The sequence below is a fragment of the Scyliorhinus torazame genome, chromosome 13 (genome assembly GCF_047496885.1).
Source record: "Scyliorhinus torazame isolate Kashiwa2021f chromosome 13, sScyTor2.1, whole genome shotgun sequence".
NCBI lineage: Eukaryota > Metazoa > Chordata > Chondrichthyes > Carcharhiniformes > Scyliorhinidae > Scyliorhinus > Scyliorhinus torazame.
Genome location: NC_092719.1, coordinates 14,996,576 through 15,024,512, shown reverse-complemented (window position 1 = coordinate 15,024,512; position 27,937 = coordinate 14,996,576). Strand labels below are relative to the sequence as shown.

The 27,937-nt window shown below is 48.8% G+C and overlaps 1 protein-coding gene across 4 annotated transcripts in view; it reads left to right on the top strand.

The window, feature by feature from the left end:
* The window catches only part of LOC140387660 (uncharacterized), a 91,299-nt gene that overhangs the window by 40,907 nt on the left and 22,455 nt on the right, over positions 1 to 27,937 (top strand). For all 4 annotated transcript variants that reach the window (XM_072470850.1, XM_072470853.1, XM_072470851.1 and 1 more), the window contains exons 5-7: positions 10,931 to 11,134; positions 18,402 to 18,517; positions 24,645 to 24,766. In XM_072470850.1, the coding sequence (XP_072326951.1) occupies positions 10,931 to 11,134; positions 18,402 to 18,517; positions 24,645 to 24,766 (442 nt within the window). The remainder of the gene's footprint in view (positions 1 to 10,930; positions 11,135 to 18,401; positions 18,518 to 24,644; positions 24,767 to 27,937) is intronic.

Genomic DNA, 27,937 nt, shown 5'->3' with positions numbered 1-27,937 from the left:
ACAAAGGGACGAAGGAGCTCTCGTTCAGGATTCTCTTAAGATTAAACATGCACGTTCAGTTGGCAGTTAGGAAGGCAAATGCAATGTTAGCATTCATATCAAGTGGGCTAGAATACAAGAGCGGGGATCTGCCGTTGAAGCTGTATTTGGAATATTGTGAGCTGCGTTGGGCCCCGTATCTAAGGAAGGATGTTCTGGCCTTGGAGAGGGTCCAGAGGAGGTTCACAAGAATGACCCCGGAATGAAGGACTTGTCATATGAGGAGCAGTTGAGGACTCTGGGTCTGTACTCGATGAAGTTTAGAAGGATGAGGGGGGGGGGGGGATCTTATTGAAATTTACAGAATACTGAGAGTGGACGTGGAGAGGATGTTTCCACTAGTAGGAGAAACTAGAACCTGAGGGCACAGCCTCGAATGAAGGGATGATCCTTTGAAACCGTGAAAGCAGGAATTTCTTCAGCAAGAGGGTGGTGAATCTGTGGAACTCTTTGCCACAGAAGAATGTGGAATCCAAGACACTGAGTGTCTTTAAGACAGATGTTCTTGATTAATAAGGGGATCACGGATTATGGAGATAAGGCAGGAGAATGGGAACAGGAAACATATCAGCCATGATCGAATGGCAGAGCAGACACGATTGGCTGAATGGCCTAATTCAGCTCCTATGTCTTATGGTCTTATGAAAAATGATAACAAAAGCAGTGCAGATGTGAGTTTGGAGAGTAGATGATTAACTTACCCAATGGAGAAGATGCGATTCATCCATTTTCTGCACTGCAGGGCTGTACTCCTTTGGCTCCCATGGGTGCTGATCACCCTGGCGACTCACTCCTGGTCACTGTGGCCAGATGGGAGGACCTTCTGCTCCCATCCCTTGGAAAGTGGACCTCCCACCTTCCCTTGGAGGCCTGTAGGAGAATCTCCAGGGAGATTCTCACTGAAGCATGGATCAGGAACTTGCTGCTTTCTAGTCAGTATTTTGGGTCCCCAAAGGTTTTGGCGCGGTGAGCGAATGGGTGTCCGGGTGCACTTAAATATGGCGGCCAGACATGATGACAGGGAGGGCAGCATCCTGCCTGTCCCATCACACCACATGCCATGATCCTCACGGCTGCGTATAATTAGTCAAGTGAACAGCACATGATTCGATGTGTATGCCTGTCCCGTTCTCCAGTGGAATTCCCGCCAACCTCCTGATCGCACTTCTGCCACCAGACTTTAGTCCCAGAGCAGAAAATTCCGACCTATGTATGTGTGACAGAACCCAGACACAGTGCTTCAAAATCTCTACTCCAGGCTTCCAGGTCTTTCTACTGCTTTGTTTACTTTTCGCTGAGTGCACGCCCAGGCTTAACCAATCAAGCACAGTGAGCATCAATAGTAAGCAGACTCACACAGTCAATCACAGCAATTGAATCGTTGGACACTACAGCCAGCCTTGAAAATTAGTTTTACACTGAAGATACAAATGAGAAAACGATAATATTTCATGCAGCCATCTATTCTCGGGAGAAAGAAGAATACATGTCCCTGGCTTTCCGCATGTGATGGCTTGCGGCTTGACATGCACAGGAAGAATCCCCTTGACCATCCCTGTGAAATGCCTGACCTCTTGTCTTAAAAAGCATTCCCAGAGTAATAAGCAACCCTCAGAAGGATCATTAAACAGGAACTCTTTTTATTTAAAAAAATAGTTGTTCTGCTTCTTGAGTGTCTCCAGACCTTGTGAATTGGGGGAACAGTCCAGTCATTTGGTGCAAGTGGGAATGTCAATGGACCAAAAGCTGTGTGTTGTGACAGTGCACCTCATGTGTCTGAATGAATGGGCAGTTCATCAGTTGCTCTGGCAAACAGCCCAGAACCCCCCCCCCCCCCCCCACACATACGCACATACACACACATAACAGGAAGAAACTCAGGCAGCATCGTGGTGCACCACACATGTCCCAAAGAACGGGCAAAATGGTGGCGCAGTGGGTTAGCACTGCTGCCTCACGACGCCGAGGTCCCAGGTTCGATCCCGGCTCTGGGTCACTGCCCGTGTGGAGTTTGCACATTCTCCCCGTGTTCGCGTGGGTTTCACTCCCACAAGCCAAAGATGTGCAGGCTCGGTGGATTGGCCACGCTAAATTGCCCCTTAATTGGAAAAATGAATTGGGTATTCTAATTTTTTTTTTTAAAGTCCCAAAGAACAATCGCAAACAGCCCACTGGTTGTACTCTATAATGGAGGGGGCGGTGTGGGGTGGGGGGGAGGGGGGGGGGCGTCAGGGAGGGGAGCCTATTGTACACAAGCTTTTTACCAAGAGGGAATTTAGAGATGTCTGAAGGGAAATTTTCTATGCCGTGGACACATGTTCGACCCAGTACATTTGGAGTTTTGGCCCATTTTAAAGGGGGGGGGGGTGCTATTTTTCAGAATTTTACAGAGGTTAGTAAATGTGTCAGTAACGTAACCACTTCTCTGCCATTGTCGAAATGAGGTTATAGCTAAAATCCCTTTAAACATTTTTTAAAAACTGTGCCTCTAGATGATTTTAAACTCCTGCTAGGTTATACTCAGTGTCTGGCCTGTGTGCACAGAATGGTTACAGCATTGAAGGAGGCCATTCAGCCCCATAGCCCTGCTTATTCTTCTTTCGCAAATAAGAAAGTATCTTTGTTAGACGTTTTAGCCTGAGCTCCCCCTAGCTGGTGCCATTGTTGTGACTGTTGGTTGCCTGGTATTGGTAAGGAGTGTCTGCTGGTTACCCTGGTAACCTCTTAGAGCAAATGTATTTCAGTGGAGCTACAATGGACTGTGCTGCGTAATAAAACATTTATTCCTCCAAAGCTGCCTGCACTGGTCCAATTTGACTCCACCCTACATCTGCGTTGCCGCTTAATGCGATAATTATAAGATTTTTTAAAATCTGCTTTGGTATTTACTATAAACCTCTATTGGGTTCCCTGGGTAAGCATTTTTGCAAACATTGGTGTAAGCATGTTTATGATTGCTGAAACGTATGGTGGAAGTTATGCTTTGTCGAAGGTGGTATTTTTTAGGTGAGACATTAACTGAGCTTCTGCCTGCCCTCTCCGGTCCCTTGGGACACACTGGTGGTCAGAGCTTTGTTGGCTGTCGGTCTTAGCGCTTCTACTTTGGGTGGCTGCTGTTTGTGCTGCTATAGAAGCTGAGACTTCAGCTATTAATTAGATGGTGCATCATGGTTGGATCGGATATTCGACCAGGGTTGGCCACCCTGCCATGCCGGAGAGGATGTGCTTTAAGCTGTGCACAATATCCTGTGCCAAGTCGGTGCTCGACTCGTCCATGCCCCTTGACATTGACCACAGGTTTTCTCTGATCCCTCCTTCCCAATCTACGAAGCATTTCATTGTACATATGCACAAGTGTCCTTTTCTGTAGGTTGCCCCATTGTGGGCGGCATAGTAGCACAATGGTTAGCACTGTCGCTTCACAGCGCCAGGGTCCCAGGTTCGATTTCCGGCTTGGGTCACTGTCTGTGCGCAGTCTGTACATTCTCCCCGTGTCTGCGTGGGTTTCCTCCGGGTGCTCCGGTTTCCTCCCACAAGTCCCGAAAGACGTGCTGTTGGGTGAATTGGACATTCTGAATTCTCCCTCCGTGTACCCGAACAGGTTCCGCAGTGTGGCAACTTGGGGCTTTTCACAGTAACTTCATTGCAGTGTTAATGTAAGCTTACTTGTGACAATAAAGATTATAATAAGATTATTATTGAAGTGCTTCTGAGTCCTCCGCAGCGGAAGCCATTGTGACCTTGGCCTCCAGCCACCTGGCACTTGTTATCCTTGCCCCTTGCCCCGGCTGCAACCCACTCCCGGCCTGCCTCACCACATGTTCCCTGTTGGTACATCTCCACTGTTTGGTCATGTTGGAGCTCATAGGCATCTGAAGGAAGAATAGCGCAAGAATAAGATTGTCGTGCGTGGGGAGATGGGAGAATGGGGTGGAAAGCAAGAAGTACATGTTTACACTATGTAGCTTATAAATCAGAAGGGAGTGTGGAAAGAGGGAAGTGACATGTGAGAAGGAGGATTAGGTATGAGGATAGCATTATCTTTGGTTTCAGTTCTAATGTATGCCACGGCCTCAACAATAGGCATCCCAGTGATGGCCAGCACCATCTCCTCCTTGGGGTTTTGGACATGTAGGCATCGGTCTCGCATGCCACTTAGATTCTGCTGCCTCTGATTGTGCACAGAAATGGAAATGTTTCAGTGCATGCACTCCAACATGTTTGGGTGATGAAACTGCCATGATTGAATAGCTGGTTGTGAGAAGTTTGTTGCCCAACCCTATTTGCCCCTGCCCCTGAACTGAGTTAGTTGCTTGACCATTTCAGGGGGTAGATAACAGTCAACCTCATTGCTGTGGGTTTAAAGTCACAAGTAGTCCAGTCTGGATAAGGACGTCAGATTTGCTTCCCGAGAGGATAATAGCGAAACAGATTGTTGCTCTCTTTGGTTGGTTCTTAATTTGGCTGTTTAATTACGTTTGCTCAAGAGTCGGCAGGTATCTTTCGACACCGCCACAAGGTTCAGAACCGAATACTGATCAATGACTCAATATACCAGTTGGGAAGTTCAAAAGCAATGCTCATTTATTTACACACAGTCAGATCTACTCATGCATAAACTCTACAAACTAAACTACCACCATTACTAAAGCCTATACTTAGCTTTGGTTGCTCACTCAGTCAGAGGAACAATGGCCGTTGCTCGGTTCTGAGGCTGCTCGGTTGAGCTGTTTACAGGATAGCAACTAGGAGCGTCTATCTCGTAGCATGCGTTGACTTGGAACTTACTTGGTCTGCTGTAGCTGCTAGGCTGGTCTCTCTCTTCGCTGAGAGCCAAAGCCAAAGGAGGGCGTTCTCCCTTGGGGGATACCTTTTATACCCAAAAGGGCTTTGCACGCTTTTGGGCGGGCCTTGAACTTGGCCGCAACTAATTGGGTCTTTCCCAATCATCCGTATCGATCTTCCTCCAATAGAGGGGTGGTTCCCTGATCGCTGGGTGTGTCCTGGTGACTGTTGGTCTGCTTTGTTTTAGTCTCTTCTGGTGCCGGGGTGTCCGCCTTAACATTGTGTATCTAAATGTTTCCCTTTTGTCCCCGGAGATGGCTCATTAGTATGTAGATTGCTTAGCAGTTTCTGTCCTGTCTGAGCGTTTAAGGTTCTAATCAACAGACAGAGCTTGCACCTGCTTGTTTCTTAGTATTGTCCAATTTTCCCTGCATTCTTTGCGAGTGTCCATTTTGTCACCAGGCCGTGGCCATCCCAGATGGCTACAAGATGGGTTTGTGCAGGAATCAATGATAGTTTTCGTTGTTACTGAGAATGGCTTTATAAAGTAAATTTAAATTGGTGGGATTTGAACCTATGGCCTGGAGAATTACCCTAGCCTCATTCAATGTCCAGCGCCATCACCACTATTCCACCCCTCTGGCAGCAGTGGTAATTGTTTAAGGGTGAGGTGAAGCTTGCGAACCTTGACTGAGCGAGATTGTTGGAAGGTGAGGAATAGATGTGTGGTGCTTTGAGCTGTGTGTGAGGCTAGTGGTGAATAAAATTGGTAGGATATGAAGATGCATTCACTGACTTTAGCCTCTTGCCTGAGGCCATGGAACTCCTTGCGACTCTGAATCCAGGTCCTTTGGGCTTGACTCCTGTCATTGACCTCCATAGCTTTCAGCTCCTTTTGAATGTGTGTCTAGACGGCCTCTGCAGATATAGCACATCTCTTCCACTTTTAACCTCTGGTGCAACATCTGAAAAACCTGGAGCAGGTTCCCTGCCATGTTGTGTCAGTGTTTCCAAGGTCACATTCAATCCCTGTATGATGTCCGATACCTACTCAAGCCACAAACAACCTCCGCTTTAGGCAGTGCAGGCCAGCGGCATTAGGAAGCTACAATTGTGGACCCCGTGCTGATGTATACAGCCAATGAACAGAGTGGTTAGTACTGGTACACACAGCAACCTTTCCAAGGAGCAGATACCGTGAAGGTGGTATGCTGCCTGCCTTACATTGAGTGTGAATGCCAATGTTTCCGAGGCTAGCTCCCGGTATCTCACAAAGTAGCATTTCCAGCTCTTCCCCACATTGATATCCACCTGCTGTGCATACCCCAACATACGACCCATGTGCAGACAAGATACGCTCTTATATTTTATTTGGAAAGAACAGCCAAGATTCAGAAATGCCATTCTTCAAGATCCTACATGAATGGAATGCATAAGCAGAGCAGTCTAGCAAGGTGCTGTCTAGAAACTACTAAACAAACTTCTTTTAACAACTGTCATCCAATACCAGTCTCCACGAGTGCTGGGCTGTGCTGAGACCTGACTGCTGGACAATACGGACCATGGGAGTGAGTCCTTCCCCTTGCTGGAACAGGCAGCTCAATCTGATCACCAAATGAGTTTCTAACACCATTGACAATGCGGTTGTCAGCCAGGAGGTGGAGGGGGGGGGGGGGGGTTGAGACAGATTTACAAGAGAATTGGATGAATCCTGGAAAGGGAAACGAGGGAAGGAGCAGGGGGGAGGGACTAGTCGGAGAGCTCTATCAAGGAGCCATCACAGGCTGGATGGGCCAAATGGCCCCCTGTGCTGTGTCATTCTAAAAGGTGGCAGCAAAACTAAAATAAACAGCTCAAAGAAAATGCTCATCTCACCTGGAGCCCCAATGGGAGGTCAATCCCCGTGGGTCTCGTGGGGGTTATTACACCCTCCCCAACCCACCGGTGATCCGCAAGTCCTCCTGTCATTGAGGCCTCCTTCGTCGCTTCACCCGCGGCTGTTTCTGGCAATTGCCAGTGGTGTGTAATGCTTCAGGTAGAATCGCTTCTGCGCCGATCGTCTGCAAGTGGTGTCAATGGTGTCTCCCTGGCCAAACTGTCATTTGAGACTAGAGGTGCTTATGTCTCCATGCCTGACCCTGAATCTTCCGTCTCATGTATCTCTGCATCCTGGCCCTTCGGGAGTGTTGCTCCTTGTCCCCGGGGGGGGGGGGGGGGGACAGAGGACAAAGAGCTGACACACCTGGCGGGCCCGCTCCTGGTACGGGCTTCCTGCCTTTGTGGTAACCCGCGTGTTTTCATAGGGTCCGCTCCTTGGTTTTTACTGTATAAGAGACCGGTCCAGTCTTCACCACTGTGGTCCCTGGTACCCACTGGGCACCGTCTCTGAAATGCCGAACGTTAGCGGTGTCCCCTCGCTTGAACTCGCTGTCCTGCTTCCGTTGGCTGCGGAACTTTTTCTGGAGATGCTGAGCTGGATTCGCCGGACCCCGACGCCGAAATCGCGTCCGGCGCCTGGGCGGAGAATCCAGTTTCGCGCACGGAATCGGGACCGGCGCCGGTTCCCCGATTCACTGGGCCCCGAAATGCCGCGAATCGGCTACCTGCGGCCATCGCTGGAGACCCGCCCCGCTATTCTGCACCCCTGGCTGGCCAGAGTCTCGACGGCGTGGCCCATTCATGGTCCTGCCCTTCGGGATAGTCGCGTGGTCTAGGGGCGGGCGAATCGGAGGGCAGGGGGTGCCTCATGGGGGACAGGGCCTTTATTGTCGGGTGGTCCGGGTCGGGTCCCCGCTAGCCCCCTGCAGGGCTATGAATATCTGTCACGCAAGTTATTTTGACGTGAAAGGCCACAGTTTTTACAACAACATGGGGACATAGTCCCTGAAATGGAGAATCCAGCCACCTGTTTTTTCTCTGCCTTCCCGCCAATATTGGGAAATGTCAGCCTAAGACTGGTTCTCAATCTTCGGCCCATCAGCAATTCTGCCGGTGCCACCCCAGCCGTTATATGCAGTGTGGTCCGATAGCTAAACCGGAACCGCGCCAATTTTGTCTCCATGGACCCCGTGGCTTATTTCTTTAAGCCCGTCTTAAATGTCTGCTCCACCCGCTCAGCCAAGGGGTGGTACGGGACGGTCCGAATGTGTTTTGTACCATTTGCCTGCATGAAGTGCGAGAGTTCCTCGCTGGTAAAAGGTGCCGTTATCAGTAACGAGCACCTCCGGCATGCCATGAACTCGAAGCAAAGGGCAGCTTCTCAATGGTAATCTGTCACGTGTGGTATGGCGGCTGGCAAATGTCTAACCATTTTGAGTGGGCGTCAATGGGCAGTCGAAACATTGACCCTAAGGAAGGTCCGGCGAAGTTGGCGTATAACCGTACCCAGGGCCGGCCTGGCCACTCCCAGGGGTGAAGGGATGCTGCTGGTGGGAGCTCCTGATGCTCCTGACATGTGGTGCACTGCTGCACGGTCCACTCAATGCCGGCCACCACACGTAACATCTGACTAGGACACTCTGGGGTGTCCATTGTGCAGCTCCTTTGATATGACTTTCCGGCCTTGGCTCGGGACCGGGCCAAGGACCCTCCATAAGGGAATGCCGTCCTCCACGCTAAGCTCCTGTTTCTTAGTCCTGAAAGCCCACAGCCCCTCAGGCAGTTTTCTGTGCAGGCAGCCGTAGCCCAGCAGACTGGGTTCGGGTCCCTGCACCACTGTCAGTCGCAAATGAACAGATTGTTGCCCGTGGGCAACCTGAGTCATTGTCATCCCAGCAATGTCCCAGCCGTTCTCCAGTATATGTCGGCAACTTGTGTTTGTGTCCCTTAGGTCCAGGCCTTCGGACTTTCCAGTACGTTTGCTGACCTGTGACCGAGACAGCAGCCCCTGTGTCAATTTCTACCATAGTAAGAAGTCTACAGCACCAGCTTAAAGTCCAACAGGTTTATTTGGAATCAGTAGCTTTCGGAGCGTCTCTCCTTCAACATGAGCGGGTGGGCGTTTGCCTGGACGGTGATTTTGATGCAGGCAGCAATTCAGTTTAGCTGCATGCACTCATCCTCCTCGCGTTGTGCCAGGTGTAAAGCCAAGACTCCGGATAGGCCTGTCTCCCGACCAGGTCGACATGCTCGCTGGTGGTTCTGGAGTTCCTGGCCCACACTATTCCCTCGACCACAAGTGCAGCATTACTGTGAGTCATTCTCCTGGAACTCATGGGAGATATCTCACCAGGCTGTAGAGGCCCTTGGCTAACGGGTGGTGGCTGGGTCCCACGGCTCTACTCTTGGGGGGCGTTACTCGCCAGAATGATGGGATGCCCAACACTGTTCACCTCCATATCTAGTAAGCTCTGGAAGTCCTGGACTCCCTTCTCCACATTTTCACGTGAGAGGGATAACTCAATGGCCTTTTCCAAGCCCAAAGAAGGTTCTGCCGGCAACTTACGTTGGGTCGCCATATTGTTTATGCCACACACGAGGCGGTACCTCAGCATCTCCATAAGGACGGCCTATCATCACAATGCTTGGCCAGCTTACGTAGGCGCATCAAAAATTCCGTGACCGACACCCCTGGGGTTCGCCTATAGCTCTGCACGATCACTGACAGTTTGTGGTCATAATAGTCCACCACATGTGCTACCAGCTCATCGAAGGTCTTTGAATCTGGAGCCGCAGGATAGGTAAGGCTTTTGGTAACGCCAAAGATAGGGCCTCCTAGGGTCAGAAATATCACCTTTTGTCGGCCGTCTTCTGTAATGGTGTGGTAGTAGAGGTATTACGGTACCTGATAGGCTGGAGCACCATTGGTGGAAACTATGCTTTCTATTGGTTCGGATGTATGGTAGCTCCGCCCTGCTAGGCGGGGTATAAGTGCCCGTGCCGCCCCAGCAGCCTTCATTCAGTACCTGAGCTGCTGGGGAAAACATCTAGCTTATTAAAGCCTTCAGTTGGACTACAACCTCGCTTTAGTGGTCATTGATCGTGCATCAAATGGCATTTGCCAAAAAAAAGTACCGCACCAGTCAGTGTGCTGGGCCTAATCTTCCACGCCTGCGACGAATGCTTCAAGCCTCCTGAAAAGCAATATTTTTAACTTTGTTCTGACCTTGCTCCCTTGCAGCGAAATTCAGCTGTGGTCCGGATGTCCAGAAGCGCAGTGGCTCTTTCTCCTCGTCGCCAGTGTAATATTCACAGGCGTCCCGAGAAGGCTTAAACATAAATGTTTCCTCTGACAAAGAAAAACAAGCCCGCAATGCGGCAGGCAGTGCATCAATTCCAGCCGGGACCATCTGAAGATGCTGATTCCAATCCTAGCCGCCTTTTAACAGCCGGGTTCAACGAGCCCTGCTGTTAGGCCTCCACCGCTCAGTGGGGGTGCCCGTATTCCCAAGCCCCACGGGGATCGATCGAGACTTGTGGAGGTTATTACAGTTAGTAATGGGAAACTTTCCTTTGGTTGGAGAGCTCAGAACAATTGGTTATAACCTTGTTAGAGCTCGACTGATGGGTAAAGTCACAAAACACTTCTTTACACACATCTGGAAGTTTCCCCACCAAAAAGGTTTTTGAGATTGATGACATCAATCCTGACGTTGATAGATTTTTGTTAGTTTGGGATGTGGAACAGAGGTAGCTAAGTGGACTTGAGGTAGAGAATGCCCGTGATTGGTGGAATAGGCTCGAGGGGCTGAATGGCCCCCTCCTGTTCCTACTTTCCTCCGAGCTTACTTCATCGCCAGTTCTGGGTGCACAAAGTCCCAGGAAAGTGGGTCTGAGCCCGGGGGTTAGCACTGCTGCCTCACAGCGCCGGGGACCCGGGTTCGATTCTGACCTTGGGTGATTGTCTGTGTGGAGTGGGTTTCCTCCGGGAGCTCCGGTTTCCTCCCACAGTGCAAAGAGGTGCAGAGTGGATTGGCCATTCTAAATTGTCCCTTAGTGTTGTCCAAGAGGTTTGGCGGGGCTGAGGGGTTACGGGGATAGGGCCCAGGCAGGGTGCTCTTTCAGGGGGCCGGTTCAGACTCGATGGGCCGAATGGCCTGCTTCTGCACTGTAGGAATTCTATGATTCTATGAATAATGAGCATGTTCCTTCTCTTCATTCTCCACAGGAGCAAGATTTTCAGACCTTACACCAAACCCAGTTTCAGAAGTGCGTCAGCCACATGAGAAACAGCCTGGGCCTGATGAACCGTGCCTCGGAGAGCAACCAGGACAGAGCCTCCGCTATCATTGCCAACAACCCAATTCCTGACATCAATGACCTGGATGGAAAAGACACCCCGATGCGTTTCCTAAGCAACACCCCATCCAAGGTGCCCCCTGAAATCTGAGCAATTTTATACTAAGGAAATATTATAGTTCATCAGAAAATTGCTGAAAATGTCTTGACGATCTTGTTTCTTTCTGTTTAGTGATGCGGTAATTTTTAGGTTAATTTCAAATGAGATGTAACTTGCACTCCTGCCTTATCCCCTCAGCTGTTAAAATATTTCCTGCCCTTCCCTCTTTTTTTTTCCAGTGGGAAGGGAGAAGTTGTCACGTCACACAGAGTGATAATGGCACAGGAGGAGGCCATTCTTCCCATTGAATCCATGCTGCCTCTCAGAGCAAGCTAGTCAGTCCCATTCCCTCGCCCTATTCCGATAGCTTTGTACCCTTATTTTCCCTCATGAACCTGTCCAATTTCCTTCTGCAATCATTGATTGTCTCTGGTCCGACCACCAGAAGCAGCGAGCTTCAGGTCAACAGCACTCACTGTATTAAAAAGGTCTCCCTCCCATCCCACCCTCATATCTCTTGCCCAAGTCATTAGATCTGACTTCTTATGCCATTAGCTGCAGTAATTGGAACAGCTTTTATTTGTCGACATTACATAAACCTTTCAAAATTTTGTACGTCTCGATCAAATCTCCCCTCAGTCGCCATTGCGCCAAGGACAGCCCCAGCTTTCCCTTGTAGCTAAATCCCCTCATTCTTGGAGCTATTCTGGCAAATCTCCCCTACACCTTCTCAAGGAGCCTTGCATCCTTCCAAAAGTGTGGTGACCAGAAATTGACACAATACTCCAGCCGTGGCCTAACCGGAGCTCTTTAAAGGCTCCATTTATGAAGCCCAACGTCCACATGGTTCACCAACTACCATCTCATTCTGTCTACCACCGTCAAAGATCTACGCACATGAACCACCCACCAGGCCCCTCGGTCCCCGTACATTCTTTAGAACCGTCATTAGGACCACAGGCCATAAGATACAGGAGCAGAAGTAGGCCAGTCAGCCCATCATATCTGCTCCACCATTCAATTAGGTCTGCATTGTTGTCCCATCCCTTCTACCGAAACGTATACTCACGCCCCCAGGTTCTGTATCCGCCAATCTGGAAAACAGTCATCTACCATGCCTCGTTGTTTTCTGTCCCTCAGCCAATTGCGCGTGCATCAATATTGTTAGTGTTCAGCCGTGCTGCCGTTCTGTGCCTTGGTCTTCCATCTTGGTCGCTCAATAGGGAAAAAACAATTCGCCTGAGGGTTTTAATTCAGGGCAGCCTTTGATCATCATTCACATTTAGTAAACATGGCTTTTCATTCTGTACTCTACGTCAGTTTGCGATTGTTGTTTTTTTACATAGATTACATAGAACATACAGTGCAGAAGGAGGCCATTCAGCCCATCGAGTCTGCACCGACCCACATTAATCCCTCACTTCCACCCTATCCCCGCAACCCAATAACCCCTCCCAACCCTTATGGACACTACGGGCAATTTTTAGCATGGCCAATCCACCTAACCTGCACGTCTTTGGACTGTGGGAGGAAACCGGAGCACCCGGAGGAAACCCATGCAGACACGGGGAGAACGTGCAGACTCCGCACAGACAGTGACCCAGCGGGGAATCGAACCTGGGACCCTGGCGCTGTGAAGCCACAGTGCTATCCACTTGTGCTACCGTGCTGCCCACAGCAGTTTTAATTTGTGCTGTTCGTAGATAACATTGGTTTGGATAAGCCTGCGGAATGTATGTTCTGAGGTTTGATTCTGACATAATTTTCCATTACCTCTTTAAGCTTTGGCAGCAACCTTTATTCTCTGCAGCGGGTCCAAGCTAAAGTTGCATTTATTTGGTTCTTCAGATGCTTTGTGCAGTACTCATGGCGGAATTGAATATTTGTGTTTTTATCCATTTCCACTGCGCTTATGGTAGTTTGTATTATAATGAGCAAAGAAATGCACAACCTTCCAGAAGTAATTTTCATTTGGGTGGAGAGACCAGCCTCCTGCAAGCGGACCAGAGACTTGGTGGGAGGCCGAGTGCAAAGCCTCCAGACCAGCGGTGGGCCACCTGGCCTAGTGCGTGGGCTGCCTGAGTGACCCTCCTTCATCTCACTGGGCCACAAGATTGAAGTCGGGCACGTCCACTAACCATGACCCCATGAATCAGATTAAATACATTTAATACACAGCGAATATTTCATAACGAGTTGTAGAAAATGCATAATCATTCATATATTAACTGAACTGTCAACCTCCAATGGTATTTACACTTTGGACACTGAGGGAGCGTGCGGCTCTCAGTCAATGTTGTGGGCAATCAGCACGCAGCTCACGTCACTTGCTCGTGCTTTGTGTGTGTATCACTTCGGTCATACCGGTAGGAAAAAAACTGCGTGGATGGAAATCAGTGGCACATGGGCAATAGTCAACAAAGTGTCTTGTGGGCCGCACTCAAAATCCATATGGGCCGCATGTAGTCCCCAGGCCACAAGTTACCCATCGCTGCTCTAGACAGAGGGGGCAAGTTTAGTTCTTTAGGAGGATTCCTCTCCCAACCTCCCCCACCCCCACGTCACCTCATCACCACCATGACCGCACACAGCTGAGCCAAAAGCCCTGGCGTCAGTGACCCAGCAGTGCAACAGCCAGCCTCTCAGTTCTCCAACTGCACACCAAGGGATCCTCCAGGGCTTTCTGTGGGTACCAGGCCCAGCCAAGGAGCTGCATACTTGAGGAAATCTGGATCATTAAATCAAGCAGAAGAAAGCAGAAGCCTGTGCTGGTTTGAACTGGAGTTGTAGGTGCAGCTTCCAACAAGCTGAACGAATGTGTCCCACCTTGTTGCAATGGTAACACCTAGGCTTTCGAGTCTCACCTTCACCCTCAGTACCTTCCTTCCTGGTCTGAGGAGTTCTTGGAACATTCCCATTCACTTCAGGTGTAAATATTTCCCAGAGTATGCCTGCTTTGAAGGGAAATATTTACGCTAGCATGGCATCCGTTAGTCAGGACGAGGACAGTAAGGACTGCGAAGTGACACCAAGTGAACGGCTGGTTATCCCACAACCTTGTAAAGGTCCACAGAGCCTCTTCAAGGTAAAGGGAGCAAACGGCAAAGGAGATTAAATAATCGGGAAACAATTCCTTTTCAAAAGTAAGGGGAAGGTGGATGGAGAACCCTGTAGTTGTTCTGAAACAGCATCTGTTAACAACAACCAGAAAGTCCCTGGTGCCCATAACATGCCACCTTCTGATTCTGACAGTAAAGAACAATTGAAATCTGGAAAGCACAAATTGTTTCAGTCCAAATTACCAAATGAGGATAAGGGCTGTGATTAGGAAAGCTCAGCTGAGGAGGTAAAAGTTGTAGCACAAAGAACGCTGCATATAAAGTCAACCAACGCTGAGAGGGTTGAACCCTCAGCTGCCCTTGTTGCTGAAGGTAGTCATGTGAAGGAAAGAGGGAGTGTAAAGCTGGAGGAGTCAAAGAGTCTTTATTGGTTAATAATGAATCAAATATTTCTCTTGAGCATTGACAGTAATGCTTGTGGTTTGACTGTAGAAGATCCTTAAAATTTGGGTAAATATTCATTGGATGGTCAGAAAACTGACTGCATTACACGAGAGACCGAAATAGTACAGACAGAGTTGTGGGGAAATATCAAGGGGCACTCTGTTAACTAATCATGATGTGAACATAAGGAACTCTGAATCAATAAAGCCACACCTGTCTCGACTCAAACCATGGAAACTGGCTCAGTTAGAGACTGAAATACAATGCATGTTGGACATGTTGCAGAGACAAGCGTAAACACCATCGTCCATAGAACACCAAGTGGAGGTTGAGACATTGGCGGCCATGCTAGTGGATGAACCAGTACTGGCCGCCTGGACTTTTCCAGACCAGCTAATGTGGCCACAGATGCCAGTGACCTTAGCCTTGCTACTAGCCCTGCAGCACTTTGAAGTCTCTGACTAACATGACAACAAACAAAGCTTGGTTTACACAGACCATAATCCACTTGCTCATACAGAGAAGTTTAAAACATGGAACCCAAGATTATTCCGGTGGAGTTTATTATTACAACAGTTCAATATTAAAATTGCACAATATTCCCAGAAAGGATAATGTGATTGTGGATGCTTTGTCACGTGCTTCAGGGCTGACTAGTTAATGGAACATGTATAATAGGGATGGATCAGATGGATATGTGCTTGTGATTTCTGTCATGTCTATGCCCTGAAGTTTCATTCTTTTAGGGGGGAGGTATGTAAGGATCCTTCCAGTTTATTCCCTGTATATTCGGCTCCAACTCCATCTACACGTTTGCTGATGACACGACCATAGTGGGTTGGATCGCAAACAATGATGAGTCAGTATACAGAAGGGAGATAGAGAACCTGGAGTGGTGTAATGACAACAGTCTCTCTCTCAACACTAGCAAAACTGTAGAGCTGGTCATTGACGTCAGGAAGCAAAGTATCATGCACATCCATGCCAGCATCAATGGGGCCGAGGTGGAGATGGTTGGCAGCTTCAAATTCCCAGGTGTGCACATCACCAACAATCTGTCCTGGACCACCCATGTTGACGCTACCACCAAGAAAGCACAACAGTGCCTATACTTCCTCAGGAAACTAAGGAAATTCGGAATTTCCACAATGACACTTACCAATATTTACAGATGCACCACAGAAAGCATCCTATCTGGCTGCATCACAGCCTGGTATGGCAATTGCTCGGCCCAAGACCGTAAGAAACTACAGAGAATCGTGAACACCGCCCAGTCCATCACGCGAACCCGCCTCCCATCCATTGACTCTATCTACACCTCCCGCTGCCTTGGGAAAGCGGGCAGCATAATCAAAGACCCCTCTCAGCTGAGTTATTCTTTCTTCCAAATTCTTCCATCAGGCAGGAGATACAAAAGTCTGAGAAAACGTACTAACAGGTTCAAAAATAGCTTCTTCCCTGCTGTTACCGGACTCCTGAATGATCATCTTGTAGACTGAACTGATCTCTTCACACATCTTCTCTACTGAGTACTACTACACTCTGAATGCCCTCCCTTGCATGCCTGTGTCCATGTATTTATAATTGTGTATTTATGTATGTCTTATGTTTCCCATGCATAGAATGATCTGTCTGGACTGCACACAGAACAATACTTTTCACTGTGCCTCGGTACATGTGACAATAAATCAAATCCAAATCCTTATTTCCCCCTCTTTTTGCCGTTACAATTTTGATTCATGGATGATTAATGTTTATGTGTCTTTAAGGAAGCCTGTATCTTTAATTCAGGCAGAAGAAAGCAGAGGATTGGTTTAAACTGGAGTTGTGGACTGGCCGGCACCAATTATATAGATGGGCTGTGACTCGGTTTGATGGATTTGGCCCAAAAGGTTGTACTTTGCCCGGTAACAGTTGGTGATTGGATCTTATTCCACTGAAGTGGTTCAGACCTAAGGCGGTTTCAGTTTGACTTCTCGCAGGAAGGTCCTGCCAAGCTCTCCTCTCTATTTGTCTCCAGAAATGCAGCGTTTCTGAAAAGGCAGGGAGCCTGGGTGAGCCTATTTACAGGAGAACCAATACAGGCTGGGCAGGCAAAGCCCAGAATCTGCTAACTCGCCCCAAAAAAGCTGATGTGAATGAACTGTCTCTCTCTCGCCAGAAAGCCTGCTGCCTGCGAATGCTGCATTTTCTAAACCACAGAAGCCTGAAGACAAACCGCGAACTTGAAGCAAGGTTTGATGAAACAAAGAGTCCGTCTCTCCAGGAAAGTTGGGAGTACGGTATTTTAAAACTGCATTACAGGCTTTAAAACAAAGCACGTTTATGTGAAGAACGCATGCTAAGAACCATCGTCTGAAACAAAGACTTTTTTCCCTTTCACTTATGTTTTTCTTTACCCCTTTCCACCCCTCTGCGTTTGTCTGCCTTGTGTGTGTATGTGTGTATATAGAGGGTGAGAGGCCGGTTATAGTGGGAGTTAGGGATTAATTAGTAATTAACCAAATGTATTTGGTGTGTATTTCATTATAGTTCTAGCTATAAATAAACAGTAATTATGTTTTAAGTTACAAACCCGGTGACTGTAATTATTGGGCCGCCCAAGGGCCAAGGAGTTTGGGAATTTTATAAGAATTATTGGTTAATTCACTTGTGTTGTGACTCCGAGGCTGGAATTGACCACGCAATTGCCCGGCGTGCCGTAACAAAGTCCACTCGAGAGGGCTGAGCAGAAAATCCAGGCTGCAAAACGTTAAGTCAAGGCCCCTTCTTTTAATGAATCTATGGCTTTATTTAGAAGAGGAACTGAGGGGTATCCTTGCTGTCCCAGTCAATAATTGTCCCTCAACCAAAATCACTAATCCAATAACCTAGCCATGATCACACTGTGGGAGCTTGCTGTGTGCAAATTGGCTGCTGTGCTTCCTACATCACAACAGTGACTGCACTTCATTAGATGTAAGGCAGTTTTGGACCTCCTGACTCTTTATCACACGTTAACCTTGCTGCTTCTAAAGGCCAGAATTGTCTGAAGTAAGTTTTTCATCCTCTTTGCTAACTTTAGCAATGAAGCTGCTGATTTCCCCTCTTCAGGTTTGTAAATGTGGGCAGCACGGTAGCACAAGTGGATAGCACTGTGGCTTCACAGCGCCAGGGTCCCAGGTTTGATTCCCCGCCGGGTCACTGTCTGTGCGGAGTCTGCACGTTCTCCCCGTGTCTGCGTGGGTTTCCTCCGGGTGCTCCGGTTTCCTCCCACAGTCCAAAGACGTGCAGGTTAGGTGGATTGGCCATGATACATTGCCCTTAGTGACCAAAAAGGTTAGTAGGGGTTATTGGGTTACGGGGATAGGATGGAAGTGAGGGCTTAAGTGGGTCGGTGCAGACTCGATGGGCCGAATGGCTTCCTTCTGCACTGTATGTTCTATGTGTTGAGTTCCTGCAACGCTGACAATAAGACTTATAACAAGCAGTAATTTACTCGCTAGTGTAACAGCTACTTCACGCATATACTATGCCCGCGCCCCTGGGGAGAAATCCCTCGCTTGTCGCTGCGCCATCACGTGATCACTCGGTCTACAAAGTTCTACAGCGCATGTTTTCACCAACAACGCAGTGACTGGATGAACATACAGCGCCACACGTTCAACCGAACCCCTCTGGTTTTAGTTTCAGTAAGACAGGTTGGGACTCGTGGCGATACACTTTAGTTTTGGGCCTGACACAATAACTGTGTGTTGTGCGGTCCAAGGTGTAATTGGGCATCAGTTATTAAGACAGAACTTCCTTTGTCACTGCAGCTAAGATACCCCGTGAAGAAACAAAGAATCTTGCCTCCCCTGAAACATCCCCGACAGCAATCAGCTGAAAGTTCAACAAACCTGAAGCAGGAGGAGCAGATAACCCTTCGTGAAAGGTTAGTGTATTCATTCCTGTGCAGTCAACGTAGTGAGAGTTGTGCCTGACTGTCCCTCTGTAATTTAGTAACCAGATGCGCTGGCAGATCCTGAGGAAAAGAGAAAAAAATCCAATTTTCCATTGCAAACCTACTTTAAAATAAAGCCAGCATTTCTTTTTAAAATTCTCCCCAACTGAAGCTTATCTCGGGTTAAAAGAGCGAAACGGCTTCCTAATCAATATTAATCCTCACCTTGTGATAAAATTTAAGGAGCAGCTACCTCCACTGTGAATCAATAACCTCTTATCAATAGCCCTTGCCCACAACATCTGAGGCTATTTATCTTCTGTGAAGATCAATTAAAGTGCCCATTGCAGCCAAATCACACAAACCACTCAAAATGAAAATAAACACTTTATAAAAGTAAAATATCATAGAATTCCAACAGTGCAGAAGCAGGCCATTTGGCCCATTGGGCCTGCACCAGCCCTCCAAAAGAGCGCCCTACCAAGAATGCACCCCCCCCCAATCCACCCTGCCCTATCTCCATAAACCCGTACCCTAACCTGCACATCCCTGGGCACTAAGGGGCAATTTAGCATGGCCAATCAACCTAACCCGCACACCTTTGGACTGTGGGAGGAAACCGGAGCACCCGGAGGAAACCCACGCAGACCGTGGAGACTCCACACAGTCAGCCAAGGCTGGAATTGAACCTGGGTCCTTGGCGCTGTGAGGCAGCAGTGTTAACCACTGTGCCACCGTGCCACCCTAAGCTCACCCCAAAGTTATGGGGTGAGATCAAGGAAACTGAGTTCGATAGTTTCAGTGACGGATCAATTTTCCATCCGCTCGTGCCAACATTTCCTTGATATTGGCAGCGATATGATTTATTACCCAAAAGTTGAAAGCAAAAGATATTTTTTGCACAATAACACCAAACAGCTATCAGAAGCATAAATAATTCATTCAGGGGCTGCAAGGACAGGGAATGTATTTTCTTAACACCACAACCAAAGGATACAGAAGGGCAACATAGTGGTCTGACTGCTGTAATGTGGCACTTGCAATCTCACATGTATTACCTTTAGTAGTATTCATTTAATTTATCAGCTGCTGCATAATATCTGATCAATCTGCAGGATTTTAGGGCAGAAGCAACTCCCATTTCCTACTCTGCAGAGATAGGACCAATTTTCTGATGACTTAACTGTTTCTCCAAATAATTCAAGTTTTGAAAACACATGTTCCATAACCAATACTGAAGTTAAAATGTTAGAAGGGATATAATATTGTTTTTTGAAAACATTTTTGTAACCTACGTTTGACTTTTTTAAAAAAGAGTCATTGCTAGTCAAGCTGAGAGGCAGGCTGTGTTTGAAAGAGCCGCTCTCTCTGAGATGCCCAATATACCAGGTCATTTACTCATCCCTGCCATCTGCTCTTATCACTGATCTCTCCCTTTCGTGTTCGACTTGATCCCTTTCTTCATGGCTCTGTCCTTGTTTAAAAGACCAACATCTTCCAGTTCTGACAAAAGGTCATCAACCTCAACATTTTCCGCCCCCACCCCCAATGCTACCCGCTTCCGAGAAGTTTCTGTTTTCAGTTCAGACTTCCAGCAACCACAATATGTTGCTTTTGTGAAAAGTCAGGAAGCTGTGAGCAAGGTAGGAAAAGTGGGATTTCCTGGCCCTGCCCACCGGCGGGATCTTCCAGTTCCGCCGAACTCGACCACCGCCAGGGGGGGTCCCCGACAGGCGGGCCATGCTAAACACCATTGACTTCGGCGGGAACGGAAGATGCCTCCGCTGGCCAATGGCGAACTCCTTGCGCTGCAGGAAAGGGGAGGAGCTGGAAAATTCCTGCCAATGGCTTTGAGAGAATAGTTCCAGATGCGGCCAATGCTGTTATGTAACTTATCAATGGGATTTTTCAGATGATTAAATGTATTTTTGTAACAGACGCAAGGGGCCGTACATGGATCCTCTTGTAGATTAAACCTTGCGGGATATGGCATGAAGGCAGGAAGGTGAACTGCTTTGTTAAAAAGGGAAAGGTTTGCATGGATTTAAACATCATTAGTGGGTTGGTAACATGTCTATGTTCCCCCTCGGGATCAGGATGGTTCAGGCCGCCATTGCTGTAGTGTGTGTATTAAACACACCCTTTTGGTGCTGCTTACAGGTCCCTCGCTGCTCACTCCGCTGACTATACCTGTAAATGTTCACAGAGCCTCTGGTCATCTGGGATCCCATCCAGGCCACCCCTCTGGATGCCCTCTGACCCCAGCAGTGCCTCAATGGGATGGGCGTGGCCAAGCTCAATCAGTGGGCCACCAGGTGCTGACAGTCCTCAGACCACTCCCCAGAAGGTCAGCTCCAGTGCAGGGGAAGCAGGGGATGAGCAGAGCTCACCCCAAATAAAGGACACATGCACCCTGGCGTTTGGCACCCTCCCTGGCACACTGCCCCTCTCAGGGTAGAGGCCTCAACAATAACACTATCAGCTAGCCCACCCCTCAGGTCCACCAGCTGCCCACCGTGCCCCTGCTCCCATCCATCCTGCCCCCGGTCAAGCTGTCACAACTTGCGGGGTACACTTCCCAGCATCACCCAGCGCAGCCAGTCCTGGAGGCCCGCCCGCGTCTGAACCATAGTCACGATGCCCTCAACCTTGGAGCACTGAGACTGGGACACGTACCTTAGCGAGTGAAACATGTCCCTCACTGCCTCTGTCATGTCACTTTGACACTGTGCCATGTCCCTCTGCGCCGGTGACATGTCACTGTGACTGGCTAAGGTCAGTCAGCACCCGGCAAATGCTCTCGATGCCCTCAGCCATGACCCTTTGTGACTGGACCAAGCTCTGGAGCACCGCAGAAATGTCCATGTGGGCCTGGTAGACATGTCTGCCTGTGTCTGGGCTCCCCTGCCATCCGCCTCAGCCATTGCCCGCACAGTGTGCCCCAAGCCTTGGACATCTTGACCCATGTCTTTGACTTCTTGCCCCAGACCTTCCACTACGGACGCCACCCATTCAGTGCTGGCCTGGGTGCCACGCATTGTCGGCACCATCTCATGCCCCCTGAAGGCAGTTGGACTCCTCCAGCTGCACCTGTAGGCCCTGGAAAGTTCCTGATGCCCCCTCCTATAGACCCTGGCTCTGTGCCTGCATCTGTACCAGTGATGAGATCATACTTTCCAGCACGGTAGCACACTGTGGCTTCACAGCTCCAGGGTCTCAGTTCGATTCCCCGCTGGGTCACTGTCTGCACATTCTCCCGGTGTCTGTGTGGATTTCCTCCGGGTGCTCCGGTTTCCTCCCACAGTCCAAAGACATGCAGGTTAGGTGGATTAGCCACGCTAAGTGTCCAAAAAGGTTGGAGAGGTTATTGGGTTATGGGGATAGGGTGGAAGTGAGGGTTTAAGTGGGTCGGTGCTGACTCGATGGGCTGAATGGCCTCCTTCTGCACTGTGTGTTCTATGTTCTATGTACTAGAAATGCGACACCCACTGGACAACAGCTGTTTCCTGGGATCGGACAGCCCTCCAACCATCTGATCCCTTGGAAGTCCCTGCCGCCACCTGATATGCTTCAGAATGTGCGAAGTGCAACAGAAGGTGACCCAGGAGCCTCTTCACTAAAGTGCTCCATTGAGTTGATAGTCTCTGCAATGGTGGAGGGTGCAGGTGGCAGCAGTGCCCAGACGTCAGTGTCTTCCTCGGACTGATGCTCCAGGTGTGCTGGGAATGTGACTGGGGCCCCCGACCCCAGATGGCCCGGCCTCTTCTGATGATGATCCTGCAAGATACAAGACAAGAGACATGGTGAGATGTTGGGATGGAGCGTTCCGAGGGAGAGTTGGGAGTCGCTTGCTATGGAAACATCAGCTTTGCATTAAGCTCTCACTTGGTTGGCACACGCCAATCTCCATTTCAGACACTGCGCTTTCCTCAACCTCGCCCACTAGCTCCATTAGCCTCTGCTCCATGGGGGACTGTACGCACAGATCAGGGATGCTGCCTCCAGTTTTCTGGTGCTGTTCTAGGTCACCTTGACCTTGGCGGCACAGGAAGGATATGGTGAGATACATGGAGGCGGGTTCTATAGGGGTCTGTAGCTGGTGGCATGTCTGTGCAAGGCACCTGACCAAAGAGGACAATACAGGTGCAGGGTTTTGGTGGAGGATGGGGATGTAAGAGAGATGCAGGTAGGTGGGGTGTGGTTGACCTCGAGGGGAGGAGGGAGTGATGTGAGGGATAGGAGTGCTGTCAGGGGCACGGATGGTGACTGAGGAGGTCATTCATCTTTTCCCTGCGCTGGGTTCCAGCCCTCCTGGTCAGGCGGGCAGCACTAACTGTCTATGCCACCTGCGCCCAGGCCTTGCTGGCGTCTGCCGGCTTTTGTTGGTGTCCCACCCTGGGGAAGAGGTTCTCCCTCCTCTCCTCCACTGCATCTAGCACTCTGTCCATGAAGCATGGCACAGATCTCCGTGAAGCCATCTCGGCTGGAATGAGGGTGGTTGGTGAGTGGAGCGCTTATAAGCAGCTCCATCTTGTCAGGCTCTCCAGCACTAATTCCAGCCCTAACAAATCAGATGCCAGCAGGAATGAGCATTGTTCTCAATTCGTGCTGGCAGAGTGCGGGCCCATTTGCATGTCCTGACTTGCTTTCCGAATAGTGCCCCAAACGAAGTGCACGCAATTCAGTCCCAGGGACAACACTTAGGGCGCGATCTTCCGGCCACACTGCTCCGGAAAAGCATCTCGCCACGGCACAGCATGGCCGATGAAAGGCGGGAGACCCCGCTCCCGGGATCTACCCGACTCGCAACGCCTCGCAAGATGCAATGCAATCTCGCGAGGCGTTGCAAGGGGAATCCCGATCAGCTTTTGGTAAATCTGCATTATAGAGCGAGCCTTACTCTAACATGCAGATTCTGGAGGTACTGAGGCTTTGGGATTCAATCCCTTCACCTCGGGGCCCTCGGACGAGCGCCGCTTGGCACTGGCCTCCACAAATGGGGACCAGATGGAACGGCCCTCGTGGGGGTCTCCAAGGGGATCGGAGGCCCCCAGTTGCATGTCCTTTGGGCAGGGTGGTGCCCTGGCACTGCTGGTGCCAACTGGGTACTGCCAGGGTGCCAAGCAGGCATTTTTTGAACGCACGTGATCGGGCTGGGGTTGCTCGGTGTTGTGGGGCCGGAAGGGGGGGGATGGATCCATCCCATGTTGCGTTCGGGCTGGGGGAGGTCGGGGACTCGTAAATGTTTAAATGGCGTCCCTCTCTCTCGCTCCAACGGGGAGTTCTGGCGAATGGAGCCCCCCATTGTACAAAACGGGACTATGTGCGGCCTCGGTCGCACCTTCCCCGTTTAGGCCCCTTATTCAAAGCGATGTGCGTTGAATAGCCACGTGTACCTCGACTCTGCGAGTGCCGGGTAAAACACGCGGCTAAACGCGCTCGCTCGGGAACTTTGTTCCCTTTTGGGAAGATCGCACCCTCAGTCTCCCAAGCAGAGAATTCCCGCCAGGATCTCAGAACCAGCTGGACACTGATTTTAAAAACTTCTGTTGGCAATCAGGCCATTAACTCCGTGCCCAAGTTGCCTTTTCCAGCCAGAGACTGTAAGATAAAAACAGTAGAGTCACACAGAACAGATCTCTGGATCAGGAAGGGTTATTTTATGAAGCATCACCTCGGTTAACTAAACATGGCTATTCATGAATAAAAACAATTTGGGGCTGCCAGAGCAGGAAATTAAGCCACCTGGCCCATGCTTCTTCGATAACGTCCGGTTATACTGAGCGCATAATGGGATAAATCGATAATGGGAGAAGAGATGGGGGGGGGATACACCTAGAATGGGGGAGGTGATCACAGGAGAAACTCATAGTGGGAGGACAGATAGTTGAGCACACATTTCCTTCTGATGTTTTGATACATTTACTGAATGCAGTAGCAGATTGCTTTTTGAGATAAGGCTGTTTTAAACTTGTTTTTTTTGTTGGTATTTCGGAATTGTAGCCAAAATGCAGAAACCTTTCAAAATGTCAGTCACTCTAAATTGGAATGGAGTCAGCAATATTCCCTCGATTAGGACGGTGTCGGCTGCTCTGACCAATTTCTGATTTGATTTCAGACCTCTGGCGATGAAGGCTTCAAAGAAAGAGTCAGCTTCCAATGTGTTGAAAAAGAAGGAGTTCAAGAAAGTTGTGAAGCCCGCTTACCCAATGAGTCCCAAAGTGCTCGCAACCAAACCAAGTAACGGCAAAAAACAAAACAAAGATTATCTTAAAGTATTAGGACAAAAAAATATTGCAAACCCATGGCATTAAATGGGAATGATATATGTTTCAGTATCCAGTGCTAACCGCACTCGGGGTGTGACCAAGGATCTCGTTCTGGGATAACGTTTGATTTCCATGAGTCAAGAATGAATGAGCAGTAATTTTCTAATTTTCATTCCATTGGGTTCTGAGTAGTATGGCCATAGGCAAATTAATATTGCGCGCAATTCTTCCAAAGATTTTTTAAAGTGTGGTCTCCGGCGGGAAACAAGGTACGATTCCTGCCTTGTGGATTTGTACGACCCAGATCGCAATCCATCCGCAATTAGAATTTCTTTTGTCGCCGGGGCGATTTGCGCTGGAAATCTGATGTGTGGGATCCGAAGGTGCCAGTAAGGCTGAATCTTCAGAGATCCCTTTTAGAAAGGCACCCCGATCTATGATTAACCCTGCAGAGAACACCCCTCCTTGCCTCTCGCCGGCAAAGGCCACCCTAACCCCTCTCACCTGCAATGAACCCCCCTCCATCGCTGTCATCAGCAATGTCCCCCAAAGTGAGCAACACCCTGCTATGGGTTCACCAAAGGCCCTCCCGCCCCCCATCACTTCAGGCCCCGTCCCATGCCAATCCCAACCTGACACTGCCAGGGTACCAGTGGGTAGTGCCAGGGCACTATGCCGCCATGTCCCTGGCCCCCCGAGGGCTACAAAGGCCTCTGAGCCCGCTTGTGGACCTCCTTGTCCCTTCCTGCTGTCCAACGTGTTTCTAAGATTCTCGAATTCCATTACGTTTATCCAAAATTGGATACTGGAATGTGATTGGGCACCAACTGGTTTCATTTTGAGGGAAAAAACCAGAAGAATTGTTAGAAATTTGAACACCAATTTGTTTTCCTTTTTGTTTATATAATTACTCTTTGAGACATTGTTGGCTGAAAGAATTCACAGTTTTTTGACAGTGTGAGCTAGCTACATTAACGTTGACCCGTTGCTGGGACCAACCCAATGCTGTGCCAGCTTTCAGAATGGAGCTTTGGGTTTCCTTGCAGGGAGCATTCAGCTCAGTTGCTCGCCAATAGTTCCCCCAGTTGTTTAACGAGCACCGCACAACTAATGAGTAATATAAAAATGAACAGCGAGAGCTTCTTCAAATATATAAAAAGGGAGAGTGAGGCCTAAATGAACATAAGCCCCTAAGAGAATGAGACTGGGGAAATAATAATGGGGAACTGAGAAATGGCAGAGAAGTTAAACAAATAGTTTGTGTCAGTGTTCGTGGTGAATACACTAATAACCTTCCAAAAATGTTGAATAATCAGTGGGCAGAAGTCAGGGAAGAAATAAATACATAACAATCACTGGGAAACTAATGGGGTTAAAGGCCGATAAGTCCCCTGGATCGGATGGGCTTCATCCCAGGATATTAAAGGAAGTAGCTACAGAGATAATGGATGCACTGGTAGTAATCTTCCAAGAATCGTTAAATTCCAGAAAGGTCCCAGAGGATTGTGAAACTGCCAATGTAACACCTTTATTAAAAAAGGGAGGGAGACGAGAAAGCAAGTAACTATAGGCCAGTTAGCTTAACTGCTGTCGTTGGGAAATGTTGGAGTCCATTGTCAATAGAACATGACAGCTCAGTACAGGCCCTTCGGCCCTCGATGTTGCGCCGACCTGTGAAACCAATCTAAAGCCCATCTGCACTATTCCCTTATCATCCATATGTTTATCCAATGACCATTTGAATGTCCTTAATGTTGGCGAGTCCACTACTGTTGCAGGCAGGGCATTCCATGCCCTTACTACTCTCTGAGTAAAGAACCTATCTCTGACATCAGTCCTATATCTATCTCCCCTCAATTTAAAGCTGTGTCCCCTCGTGCTAGACATCACCATCCGAGGAAAAAGGCTCTCACTGTCCACCCTATCTAATCCTCTGATCATCTTGTATGCCTCAATTAAGTCACCTCTTAACCTTCTTCTCTCTAACGAAAACAGCCTCAAGTCCCTCAGCCTTTCCTCATAAGATCTTTCCTCCATACCAGGCAACATCCTGGTAAATCTCCTCTGCACCCTTTCCAATGCTTCCACATCCTTCCTATAATGCGGCGACCAGAATTGCACGCAATACTCCAAATGCGGCCACACCAGAGTTTTGTACAGCTGCAACATGACCTCATGGCTCCGAAACTCAATCCCTCTATCAATAAAAGCTGACACACCGTATGCCTTCTTAACAACCCTATCCACCTGGGTGGCAACTTTCAGGGATCTATGTACATGGACACCGAGATCTCTCTGCTCATCCACACTACCAAGAATCTTACCATTAACCCAGTACTCTGTATTCCTGTTACTCCTTCCAAAATGAATCACCTCACACTTTTCTGCATTAAACTCCATTTGCCACTTCTCAGCCCAGCTCTGCAGCTTATCTATATCCCTCTGTAACCTGCAACATCCTTCCGCACTGTCCACAACTCCACCGACTTTAATGTCATCCGCAAATTTACTCACCCATCCTTCTACGCCATCCTCCAGGTCATTTATAAAAATAACAAACAGCAGTGGCCCCAAAACAGATCCTTGTGGTACACCATTAGTAACTGAACTCCAGGCTGAACATTTCCCATCAACCACCACCCTCTGTCTTCTTACAGCTAGCCAATTTCTGATGCAAACTGCTAAATCACCCTCAATCCCATGCCTCCGTATTTTCTGCAATAGCCTACCATGGGGAACCTTATCAAACGCTTTACTGAAATCCATATATACCACATCAACTGCTTTACCCTCATCCACCTGTTTGGTCACCTTCTCAAAGACCTCAATAAGGTTTGTGAGGCACGACCTATCCTTCACAAAACCGTGTTGACTATCCCGAATCAAATTATTCCTTTCTAGGTGATTATAAATCCTATCTCTTATAATCCTTTCCAAGACATTGCCCACAACAGAAGTAAGGCTCCCCTTCTTGAACAAGGGGACAACATTTGCTATCCTCCAGTCTTCTGGCACTATTCCTGTAGACAATGACGACATAAAGATCAAAGCCAAAGGCTCTGCAATCTCCTCCCTAGCTTCCCAGAGAATCCTAGGATAAATCCCATCCAGCCCAGGTGACTTATCTATTTTCACACTTTCC